Source organism: Colobus angolensis, unplaced genomic scaffold (assembly GCF_000951035.1).
Source record: "Colobus angolensis palliatus isolate OR3802 unplaced genomic scaffold, Cang.pa_1.0 Scaffold313, whole genome shotgun sequence".
In the NCBI taxonomy this organism is placed as follows: Eukaryota; Metazoa; Chordata; class Mammalia; order Primates; family Cercopithecidae; genus Colobus; species Colobus angolensis.
Window position 1 is genome coordinate 2,775,939 of NW_012116411.1, and position 12,304 is coordinate 2,788,242.

At 40.2% G+C, this 12,304-nt stretch overlaps 1 protein-coding gene across 1 annotated transcript in view; it reads left to right on the top strand.

Moving 5' to 3' along the window:
• The first annotated feature begins 954 nt into the window (after positions 1-954).
• The window catches only part of GRIN3A (glutamate receptor, ionotropic, N-methyl-D-aspartate 3A), a 166,704-nt gene continuing 155,354 nt past the window's right edge, over positions 955-12,304 (top strand). The window contains exon 1 of the mRNA XM_011951002.1: positions 955-2,080. Within this exon, the coding sequence (XP_011806392.1) occupies positions 1,382-2,080 (699 nt within the window). The 5' untranslated portion in view covers positions 955-1,381. The remainder of the gene's footprint in view (positions 2,081-12,304) is intronic.

A 12,304-nucleotide genomic window follows, 5' to 3' on the forward strand; every position in this document is an offset into this window, starting at 1 on the left:
CTTTCCTTACCTTCTAGTTTTAGATTATTCAAATCATGGAGGAAAAGATTAGATCACAACACACTGACTTCACTGTATTACCATACAAATGAAATAACTTAGTAGAAACTGTGATCTGGGAACTCTTGATCTAAACTGGGAACTGCTGTTGACTGCATTTGAAACTCAAAGTACTTTGAAACTCTTCAATTTATTGAACTAAAAGAATTGCTTTAAATTCACTTTGTTTTAATTCTGAGAACCTAAAAACACAGGGATTCTTAAAAAAAAAAAAAAAATGCAAAGGCGCACATGCCAGAGAGAAAGAAGCTGAGGAGATAAAAATGTGTAAATACTTCTTACTTTAATACCCTTAGCTAGAAAAACCTTAAAAGCGACACATTCAGAAGCTCGTTAAATCACAGCCTCTTTGAACCTATTTCAGTGAACCACCGAATTTCAGATCCCTCAGGTGCGACTCCGAATTCAGAATTCTCACCGGCTCAGAGTTCTTTTTTCCTTCTTAGGTCTTAGGGAATTTTGCAAACTACGACTCCCAGCCTTTGAGGGGAGAGGACTTTCCAGGGGCGCGGGATGTGCCACTCGGGAATCTCACCAACAGTGGGCGTTTAGCGCAGCCAAGCGACAGGCAGGCGCCAGGGCTCAGCAACAGGGAGGCGCCGGCTGAGGCGGGGAGAACTTTGGCGCTCAGAGCAGAGCCACCCTTTGCTGGCCAGTCGCGTTGCTCCTCCTAGGAAGCAAGCGGCGGTGGCGACTCCGCGGAAAAATAACCGAAGAAAGGCAGAGAGGAAGTAGCGAGAGAAGAGAGAAAATGAAGTCATTGCTGGGGGAGCCTGCAGGAGGGTGGCCGACAGTGGAACAAGGTGGATTTGGCTTCTTTTCCACACCCCGGGCGTGAACGCCCCTCCAACGCGACCTCAGGAAATAAGTGGGTCTCGCCCAGGCAGAAAAGGAAAAGAATCCAAGCGAGAGCGCGTTGCTCCTCTGTCACCGCTGCCCCTGAGGAACTCCGGCTGCTTCTCAGCCCGGCCGCCTCGCGGGGCCGGACGCAGTGCCCGAGGCGCTCTGTAGATGGGGAGGGCAGGGAACGGGCGCTCCAACCGTGGGTGACAGGCACCGGCCCGCCCGCCTGCCTGCTGGGCGCAGTGACCGGGCGGGCAGAGGATGCCAGGCGGAGGGACCTGGGAGCGGGATCTGAGACTGCCGGGGGTGTGCTAGGCTCCAACTTGGATGGCCTAGAGACCGCTCCAGCTCCTGGGACTGCTTCACCGAGTGGAGTGAAGCTGCGCGCGGGACCTGGAGGCGGAGACCTCAGGCAGCGGCTGCAGAGGGGAGAGACCGGCGCAGGAGGGGGCGCGCTTTCTCCCTGCGGGTCACAGTAATGAGGAGACTGAGTTTGTGGTGGCTGCTGAGCAGGGTCTGTCTGCTGTTGCCGCCGCCCTGCGCACTGGTGCTGGCTGGGGTGCCCGGCTCCTCCTCGCACCCGCAGCCCTGCCAGATCCTCAAGCGCATCGGGCACGCGGTGAGGGTGGGCGCGGTGCACTTGCAGCCCTGGACCACGGCCCCCCGCGCGGCCAGCCGCGCTCCGGACGGCAGCCGGGCAGGAGCCCAGAGGGATGAGCCGGAGCCAGGGACGAGGCGGTCCCCGGCGCCCTCGCCGGGCGCACGCTGGTTGGGGAGCACCCTGCATGGCCGGGGGCCGCCAGGCTCCCCTAAGCCCGGCGAGGGCGCCAGGGCGGAGACCCTGTGGCCACGGGACGCCCTCCTATTCGCCGTGGACAACCTGAACCGCGTGGAAGGGCTGCTGCCCTACAACCTGTCTTTGGAAGTAGTGATGGCCATTGAGGCAGGCCTGGGCGATCTGCCGCTTTTGCCCTTCTCCTCCCCTAGCTCGCCGTGGAGCAGTGACCCTTTCTCCTTCCTGCAAAGTGTGTGCCATACCGTGGTGGTGCAAGGAGTGTCGGCGCTGCTCGCCTTCCCCCAGAGCCAGGGCGAGATGATGGAGCTCGACTTGGTCAGCTTAGTCCTGCACATTCCAGTAATCAGCATCGTCCGCCACGAGTTTCCGCGGGAGAGTCAGGTGAGAGGAGTCTGGTGCGTGAGTGGAGATGGGCGCTGCTGGGGGCCGGGGCCATTGCATGAGGGGAGAGAAAACGGCTGGGTAAAGTCTGAGGGGAGTTGCTGCTTTATAACTTTGATATTGTTTAACGATTGGGCCATGTTCGTAGTCGATAGGTAGAAGGACCTTAGTAGAAGTAGAATAAAACATTTTAAGCGCGGATGGAAATAAAACGCGCAGTGATGTCGCGGCTGGAAGGAAAGAAGTGGGGAGAATATGAGAGAAAATCATGTTTTGACCGGCTGGGAGAAATCTAGTGGATGCCCAACGGGAAGTAGAAGTCGAGGTTCAGGACTGTGGAGAGCGGTCAAGGTGCTGAAGACCCACAAGAGCAGAGTATGAGGGTGGGGTATCCCTGACTCCCTGCTAGGTGTCACACTCCCAAGAGGAACTCTGACAGCATGTGGCGGAAAAGCAGCATCTGCTCTCTCTGACTTCTTCGGAAGGTGTGCCTGAGCCTTAGGCAAGAGTGTAAGGAAGAAAGCACATCGCTCTGAATTCCTTGGGGTAAACAGAAAAATCTGCACCTAGTACAGAAGCCATAGGTAAAGAAGAGTGGTCAATTAGTCTTGGATATTGGAAAGCATTAGAAATATATAAAAGCGTAAAGATGGACGGGGAGATTTATTTGGGGACTGTTTCTTTGTCCCTACTTTCCTTCTATGTAATGTGGACTCAGAGGCTGGTATTCAGTTGCTGTATTCAGCCCATTCCTGTCCCCATCATCTAAGAATTTTTAAAAAGGAATTAAATGATTTAGTTTCTTATTGATTAAAAAAGCTAAATATATTTTCAATGAAAGAGCTATTTGTGAACTTAACGTTGACAAGTAATAATGAAGAGATGAATATTTAAGGACAAGACAGAGTCCTTTTAGTAATGAGTTTTCTGCCTTTTATATGTTACCTTTATCATAATCTCAAGCTGTGTTAAGGCTTGCACAAAGTATCTATGGAGCAAATAGGTAACTGGCATGCACCCATTTCAAAGACTGAGAAACTGAGAAAAGTCCAGGGACTTGATCAACGTTGGTCAATGTACTAGTAAAAAAGTCCACACCATGGAGGATTTCTGACTTTACATCATTTTCACTCAACTCTTGCAGCTGGAAAAATACATATTTCCAATCTTCTTCCACTTTTGACATATGTGCCGAGATAAAAACTAAAATGAGTAAGGGTAATATACAATGAAAAGTTTGATAGAATCTAAGCATAAATTGTCAAGGGAGTACTAAAGATTTCTTTTTCTGGAAAAAAATAAATCTTACATTTTTAATCTTAGGAAGGGTGAGTGCAAGCCATTTTCAGCAGTTGCCCAGAAGATTCCTAGCTGAATTACAGAGATTTGATCTGTAGAGTGTAGGTTAATTAACTTTTATATAAAATATTTCTGTCACCTGAATCTGAATGGTGTAGACAGCAGATGGGAAGTCATGGAAAACACGGGTGCACAATGCTGCCAATGACCAAAGTGTTATAAACATGAAATTGCATCCATAGGGTGCATCATTATTAATATATATGCAGAATCAGATCTAACAAAATGCAGGAGTCAGCATCACTTGCTTCTCATCATTGCTTCTTTATTACCTACTACTTCATAAGTTGCCAGTAGTGGTCACAGTCTCCAGACTCCTTTTCATTTGTAGATTGTTTGGCAAGAGTCTTAAGTAGCAAGAATTTTTCACCAAAATTCGTGTTCCTTAGTTAGAAGGGAAGTTGTGTTCTAGAATGAATGTGTGCAGCCTACAGCACATTACAAGGAGACCAGAAAAACCATGAAGCAAAATCCAGAATCTGTAAACTTCAAAGCTCTAAGACCAGGGGTTGGGGGGGTAATAAAGTCCTCCAGGGACAAGCCGACAATAAAATAAATATTCTGTCAAGCACATTTGCTTCTGTATTTCAACTCAGAAACATATTTTAAGTCACTGTTGTCACTGTTACTTTCATGGCACACATCTTGAAAGGGAGAGATTATTATATTAACTCAGATCTAGTTTGTTCAACTGACTACGTTTTCTTTCATCTCCCTTTGTATTTTAAATTCAAACTTATCTAACTTGTCTTACTTTTCCTATATCTTTTAAATGTCATTCTATAATATTCTGTATTAAAAATGTTCTGGTAAATGTCAAGTCACTGTAATATGTAATTTTAAGATGACCATAATCTGCTTTCAGTGAAAATAATAATTGATCTTTCCCTTGCTTCTCTGGAAAAGTGGACCTTCCTCTAATGCAGTGATGTGATTTTTAAAAACTTTCTATATATAAAAGGATGTCAAACTCATTTTACACATTAAATAAAATTGACTTAATCTAGCCACCATCCTTGGAGTCTACTGCCCAGTGACCTAATTTGTTGGTTGTGTGCCACTGCCTGAATAAACGATTCTAGAAGAAAGTGGACTTTTTCACACAACCAAGTAAAATAAAATTGTGTCCCTTACTTAAATCAAAATTGCTTTCAGAGCAAGAGCAGCAATAGCTGTTTTTTCTCACTTTCTTTTGGGCTGCGGCTTACATTCATCTGAAGGTTTTAAATAATGAGCAATAGTTTTGTTAACATCCTGCCACAACTCTTAAATAGAAAGAGCTACCACTGAGATGAACAAACCCCTGAGAAAAGCATAATAGTTTTATTTCAACATACTATGTACTCAAAACAAGATCATCACATAAGATCATCACTTTCTAGGGGATCAACTTCTTTCAGGTAGGGAAATTCATTAAAAGTAAGTTAATTAACTACTTTTGGAAAACATATGCATATTATAACTGCATAATAAAAGCTTAATATAACATTAAACATAGGATGGAGTCAAAGCAGTTTTCCATCAAAAGAATTCTGACTTCACTACAACACTCAAATCCCACTTGAGGCTAACCTGTTTTATTAAAATGATTACTTCTTTGTTCTAAATTCTATTCTTATGATCTTCAAATAATGATGCTGAATATGAACGTAATTCCATTTACACTTAAATTAAGTTCCTGCAGTTATACTTTCTTCCTCTCTCCTTTCCATATGACTTTTTCTTCTACAGGGTTTGTGTAGTTTCTTAAAAGTTAGCTCCTTAAAGTTTACCTGCTGAAGTAGTGACAAGTACACATTTTTAAAGATAATATACATCTCACGTTAACTTCATATTGGTTCTATTAGGCAGAGTTAATGATGTGATATGATTGGCTTAGATCCAAATCCATGCAATTCAAAAGTGACTGCTCAGCCAGGCATGGTGGTGCCTACGTGTAGTCTCAGCTACCTGGGAGGCTGAGGCAGGAGGACTGCTTGAGCCCAGGAGTTCCATGCCACCCTGGGCAACATAGTAAGACCCCAACTCATAAATTTTTTTTTATTAAAAAAATCAAAGTGATCACACTACTATTTTTAACACTCTTGTTGAATACACCAACCACAACTTTGCCTGCTTCATGAGTGATATGTACTAACAAATTAATATATGCTTCTTTCATGGAAATACAAGTGTTTTAGATTGTCCATTTTCTCTGACAGTACAGGACTAAGCACTGAAGCCTATTTATTAGAATTTGGCTAATATAGCACTATTTTTGCATGGCACAGGGGTACCTCATGAGGGGACCAGTAAGGGATGTTTATTTTTAAAACATCTGCTCTCAACTGCGTTGGTTTTCTTTGACTTGCTCTATGCAAAACACAGCTCTTTCTCCTCTGGGAGAAATGTATTCTGCAATTCATGATGAATAGCTGACAGTCGCATCTAATTGTTGCTGACTTTAAGATAAACAATTTCAAATTAAATGTCAAATGATGCAAAACTTTTTAAAGCAGTGATCTTTTACAGGTTCCTCTTGAAGAACAGAGACCTGGCATTAACTTGGAAGTATTTTTTAATTTAATAATTTACTTACAATATGTATTAGTTTTTCTAGGTAAGTAGAGCAAAGGAGACTAGCAGATACTATTTACTGAGCAATTAGTTTGTCTCTCCCACTTTTCTTTGTGCTTGCCTGAAGAGTATCACTTAATCCATGAAAAATACATTTGCTCTTGATTTTGCCTGACCATTATATCTTAGAGTTAAATTATGATCGAATCAGCTGAGCTGTCTGAAGACTGATGCCAATTTCTAATTCCTCGTGTTTTATCCTCTGGTGCTGCAGAAGGCACTATGGATTTTGTACCATTAGATTTTATTTTATAAATAATCCCCCAGTCCAATTCCAACCACATTAGTTAAAAGAGCACAATGTAATGAAAAGCATATGAAATAGTGGCCAAAATGTTCCCAATCTGCCTCTCTCATTGCAGATGTTCCCAATCTGTCTCTTACTAGCCATGTAATTTTGGGCATGTGACTATCTGTGAGAATCTACACTTATCTCTGAGAATCTACACTTATCAATGAGAATCTACACTTATCAATCAAAAGAAGGCACTTCACCAATCTGACAAAGATATTTTATGAACCAAATGAAAAAGTAAAAGTACTTGGAAAACTTATAGTGTTAGCCAAATAACTAGCGGAGAGGTGTTGGTCATTATCTGATAAGAATCACTTAAGTGTTAAAATTCAACTAATTTTCTATTGGCAATGACTAATCAAAATGAGATATGATTCACATGTAAAATGCTTCCATTCACCCTCACACCTTCCTCTTTACCCTCTCCCTCATTTTGTTTCTCTTAAAAACAAAGTGGTTTTAGAAACAAACAACAAAAAAAAACCAAGTTCCTAAGTAGGTTGCACACTTGCCTGGAAAAAGAAGGCATGTCACAGTACTGTTTCTGTATTAACAGCAACTTTTAACCTATGGCACATCTAACACAACTTCTAGAGCCTTAAGTCCTGCCATAGAAATATCATGAAGATGCCCAATATATTTGAGAAATGCTGGTCCTCCATATTGTTCACAAGTTTTTTCTATAGGCAAACTATCATTCAGGAAACTATGACCATACAGAGTCTACCCCACTCCCACTCCTATTCTGCCAACTACACCACAAAGCAAACATCCAAATTTTTTCATAGCAAGCTTTCTTGATAAGGAAAGCAGTTTGTTGATTCATACTGACCCAAGCTCCTTATCTCATCGTGGATATATAATAATTTACAAACCAGCTACTTTGAGTCCCATTGCCCTAGACGACCGTATACTCTCTTAGGAAAGTATTGCTCATTTTAGTGGCAACAGTAAATGTAGAGATGAGAAATCTCATTGTCTCTTTTTCGACTAGCTCTGTCTACTGCCACATATACACAAGAGTAGAGGATCTATGTAGCACCAGAAATATGATGCCAAATCCATAAAACTAGGCAAGAAGAAAGAACATCTCTTAGCATCTGCCATATTACTTTTTGAGTGAATGTATGAATGACAAACTAATTGAAATCTTTAACCTCTCAGTTGTCTTTTGCTGACATTTTCGCTATGAGATCACTGGAGAAAAGAGCATTGGGGAACAGATGAGCTAAGAGTAAGCCAGCTCTTTCCCTTTCCTTCTCCTTTCCTCAACCTGACACCTCGGCCAAATTCTCAGATGTTTTATATAACTGTGTAAGATTCATGCACTTTCAGGGAGACTATCAACTGTGTTTGATCTCCTGCCTTGAAAGAGTGGATTGATCCTTGACCTGGCTGGCATTATGTCATGAGGAGTAAACACTGATATTGAAAGGCTGGTGTCTGATTGGCCAGGGCTGGTTTGGTAATGGAGATGAGCCTGCAAGGGTACATGTGGTAAAGAATTAAGCAGGTTGACTCCTTTTTTAGTCAGGATAAATTATACCTCATCATTATTCATTTGAAGCATAGATTTAGGAAGAATTTTAATCATATATATTTTTGTAGCATATATGTTTTTTAAGGCTTTTTCGCAAATGTGTTTAAATAATCTCCTAACAGCCCTGTAAAGTAAATGACTATGTATAGACAAAATATGGAGAAATAGAAAGAGCTATGCATTGTAGGAAGTGAGAAGCCATCCAGAAGAAAAATAGACTAATAGCACCTTCTTAACTTAGTCTATTTGTCAGCCTTCAACCAAAGAACAGATTGGATCCATCACAGCTTTGGTAATATCCCAGAAAAAAAAAAGAAAAGGATAAAAGAGAGAAGTATCTACTTCCAGGTTGGACTATTAAAAGTATATTATACAATAAATGTTCAAAACAATGGGAATTTAATTAATTGAATCATAATTTTTTAATGGAGTACAATATACTCATTCAAAATGAGGATATATTTATTGACACAGAAAGATAGAAAAATTTTACAAAAATGTGTGTAAAGTGTGACCTTGTTCCTGTAAAATATGAAGTCTAGAACTTTATTTATAAAAATCTTAACAGTGATTATAGAGGGTGAAAGTCTACATTTTTCTCATTCATGCTTCTATTTTTCTAAAAATAAGCATTTTTACCTACTGAATTAAAAAATAATAAGAGAAAAAAGATAAGTTGTCTTTACACTTTCTCATCTAGACTTTCAATACTTCAGTATGAAAATACATATTTTAGAAAGAATTGTAGTGTATGTTTAAATTTATCAAAACCCTCTCTCATCTCTTTTATCATTTTATCCTCACAGTTACTTTGCGAGGAGAGCAGGACAAATATTATTACTGTTATAATGTAAATGAGATAATTATAACATACGATGGAGGAAATATAAGGTGGGAGTTAAGAGATTACATTTTTGAGAAGCTCAGAGCTATTTAGAATCTTGGCTGTACGACTTTTTAGACATCCTACCTTGGGAAACATACCTGATGTCTCCGTGTTTCAATTTATTAAGTCATAAAATGTGATTATCTTATAAGTTTATGGTAAGGACTGCATCATATATACCTAGAGCAGTGTGTTCTTACAATGTTGAAAATTGTTCTTTTAGCATAAAGTGTTGATGTGGCAAGATTCATAAAAACTAATCAGGAAAAGAACTCAAATATTCTCCCTTATCCTCCAGGGAACTTCTATACGCATTCTCAGCATGTCTATAATATTCAGGCTTAAGACTTCCAGCTCCAGCAAACTAAACCTGAGAAAAATGAAGAAATCTACTGTTTTGAATCCCACTTAGAGTTCTAGTTCACCGAAGACTACCCACAATTTAAATGTGTGCAAAGTAGGTCAGCAAAGAAGTGAACTTTGAAGTCCAGTTTTACCTAGTTGCTCCTTTATATGGGTTCAGGGCAGTTGGAGTGTTGTAGCAGTTACATAAAGGTTAAGAAGAAGCATGTTTTGGTCTATTAGTTTTAGTGAGGAACTCATAAGTCTTTCCTATCTATTGCTATAACTTTTCATAGGAGGCTCTGAGGAACTAAACTCAGGGAACAATAGAACAGAAATGACAGTTTCATTTTATGAATAAATGCATTAATGCCCAGTGCCCTGGTGCATAGATCTTAGAAAAGGATTGGGTTGGGACATATGACTTGGGCTTCAGGTTTGTGTGACACTTCACAATTCTCAATCTTGATCTTCCATCTAAGAAAACAAAACAAAGAAGTGGCAGAAGAGATGGAGGACAACAGATATGAGCTTATGAAACAGGAGTGAGCTTATTTTGGTGTGGTAGGGCTGAGTCCCTGGAAGAGTTCCAAATCTGAATCCTCAAAACCTGTGAATATGTTATTTTTTATGGCCAAAAGGACTTTGAAGATGTGGTTATGTTAAGCATCTTGAGATAGAAAGGATATCTTGGATTATCCAGGTATACTCAATGTCATCACAAGGGTTCTTATAAGAAGGAGGCAGAAGAAGTCAAGGTCAGAGGACAAGGCGATGTGACAATGTGATAAAGGAAGTGGAGACTGGAGTGACACACATTGAAGATGGAGAAGAGGCCATAAGTCAAGGAATACAGGCAGTCACTAGAAACTCAAAGGCAAGAAAATGGTTCTCCCTTTAGAGGCTCCAGAAAGAATGCCACCCTTGACTTTAGCCCAGCAAAACAGATTTCAGACTATGACCTCTAGTCACAAGTAATAAGAGAATAAGTGTGTGTTGTTTTAAATCACTAAGTTCTTGGTAATTTGTTACAACAACAACAAGAAATGATATAATTGCCCACACAGACTTATGCAGGGAGAAGATGACAAAAAGATAGAAAGGGATCTGGCCCACCTTGTCCTTGGAAGGCAGGTTCCATTTCAGCTTATATACTTGGCATCTGGAGAAAAATGTCGAGAAAGGTTAAGCTTGGTGATTCCACCCACTGGCAGCTACAACCCAACTGATATTTGGGGATTCTGGTTAAAAAGGGCAGAGTCTACCTGGACATGGATTGAAGGTTCAGCAGTCTCCCCTTTTTCATATGGGCTTTATCTGTATCAAAGTAACAATATGGCTTACATTAACCCAAAGATTAAGGGAAAGTAGCACTGCTATAGGCCAAGGCTTTTAGAAATGGTACACCTCATGAAGCAAAATCTTCATGTTTTATTGGATGCGGACAATATCAAAACTGATGCACACAACTTCGTGGGACTTTTTGGATGCATATTGCTTTTCTGATTATAAAAGCAGCGCCCATGCACTACTACCTGTGCATTTCCACAGATTAACCCTGAGTCGCATTTAATATGCTTTATTCTTTCAAGGATAATGGTTTAAATTTTAGTAACAGTGGAGTACAATTAAGAAAAACCCTGTTATCACTCTAACTGGACACTGGCATGAAAGAACAGGAGAAATAAAAAGTAATTTTTTTTATTTTCTGAAAATGCAGACTTGATATGGCTTTTGAAACTTGAGCATTATGCCATTTCTATTTAAAAGGCGGGATTTTCCTTTGTGTGTGTAGTCTATATTTTCATCACACTGCAAGTGGCTGAGTCTCTACGGTTCCAAACAATAGCTCAACTAGTACCTTTCAATAACATTCTTAGAAATGACTTAGAAATGGGTTGTCACTCCTCTCCCCACCGCTAGGGGTGGCCATTAGCTGAACTTGCTGAACATTTGGGGCAGTAGCAACCACTTTGGTGGCAGTACAACCTGCATGCAATCTATTGGTGTTTTTGAATAGAAGGCCTCAACTAGAAGCCAAACAAGTTGTGTTAATACTCTCCAGATCAAAAAGAAAAGTTTTTATTTTCATAAAGTTAAACATTCAGCATGTCTTTGTCTAACAGAATCACAATCTGGCTTAGTTGTGGAGTGCTATTTTTTCAGTCCCAACCAGACATTCTTAAACAGAGATTCCTTTAAACAAATAATTTGCTTCTATATATTGTGAATGTAATAATAGGAGCAGATATATACACGGATCCACACACAGAGAGATATTACTGTGTTGATGATACAGGAGGAGTTAATTTGAGTCTTATCACACATTGTGTTATACACCTAAAGAAATGCTTCAATGTGTACATGAACATAAATGATAAATCGAGATCCGAATTTATCTAGTGTGCCTTCACCTCATCACAGACAGAGAGAGCCATCTAGTGGTCTCCAAAATATAGGTTTAGGCTGAAGCATCCCAGGAATCCACTCTCACAAGACAAGAAAGGATTCCAAGCAGCTATTAGTTCATTCCTGGTCTTTTGACTGTGGGAAATGTAGGTTAATTCGCCAAAGAGAAGATCTTCTTCTGCTTTCTACTAAGAAGAAGCTTCATCAACTTCTGCTGTACTGCCAGCCTATCTATAATTGCAGTTAACAACTATAAAGTAAGATATCTCAAAGTGTGTGTCCAGTGGGGTTGGGAGAAAAATGGGATAAAGTCTTACTAACTTTAGAAATGTAGAGTCATTAATTCTTAGTAGCTGTATTTGCTGTCACTCTCATTCATAAGGCAAGATAAAGAGATGCAGTCATTTTATTGTGCTAAGCACATCATTTATTCCTTTATTTCTGATTACAAAAAAATCTATGCTCTTTGTGGATAATTCTAAGAGTTAATAAAATGCCAGAGAATTCAAATCACCTATAAATACACAACCAAAAGATCTACACATATATGTGTTTTATAAAATGGGGGCATCCTACTTTATGGATTTTCCTAACATATCCACACATAAATGTCTTCCCATATCACAAGTATTTTTCTCCATTATTTGTAATGGCTAGTTTGCCTTTGAATGGGTTATTTCTTGATTTGTTTACGTAGCCCTTGCTGTTTAAAATCAGATTTGCTTCCAAGAAAAAAAAGAAAACACTGCTACTGAAGGGATTTTACTACACTCATCT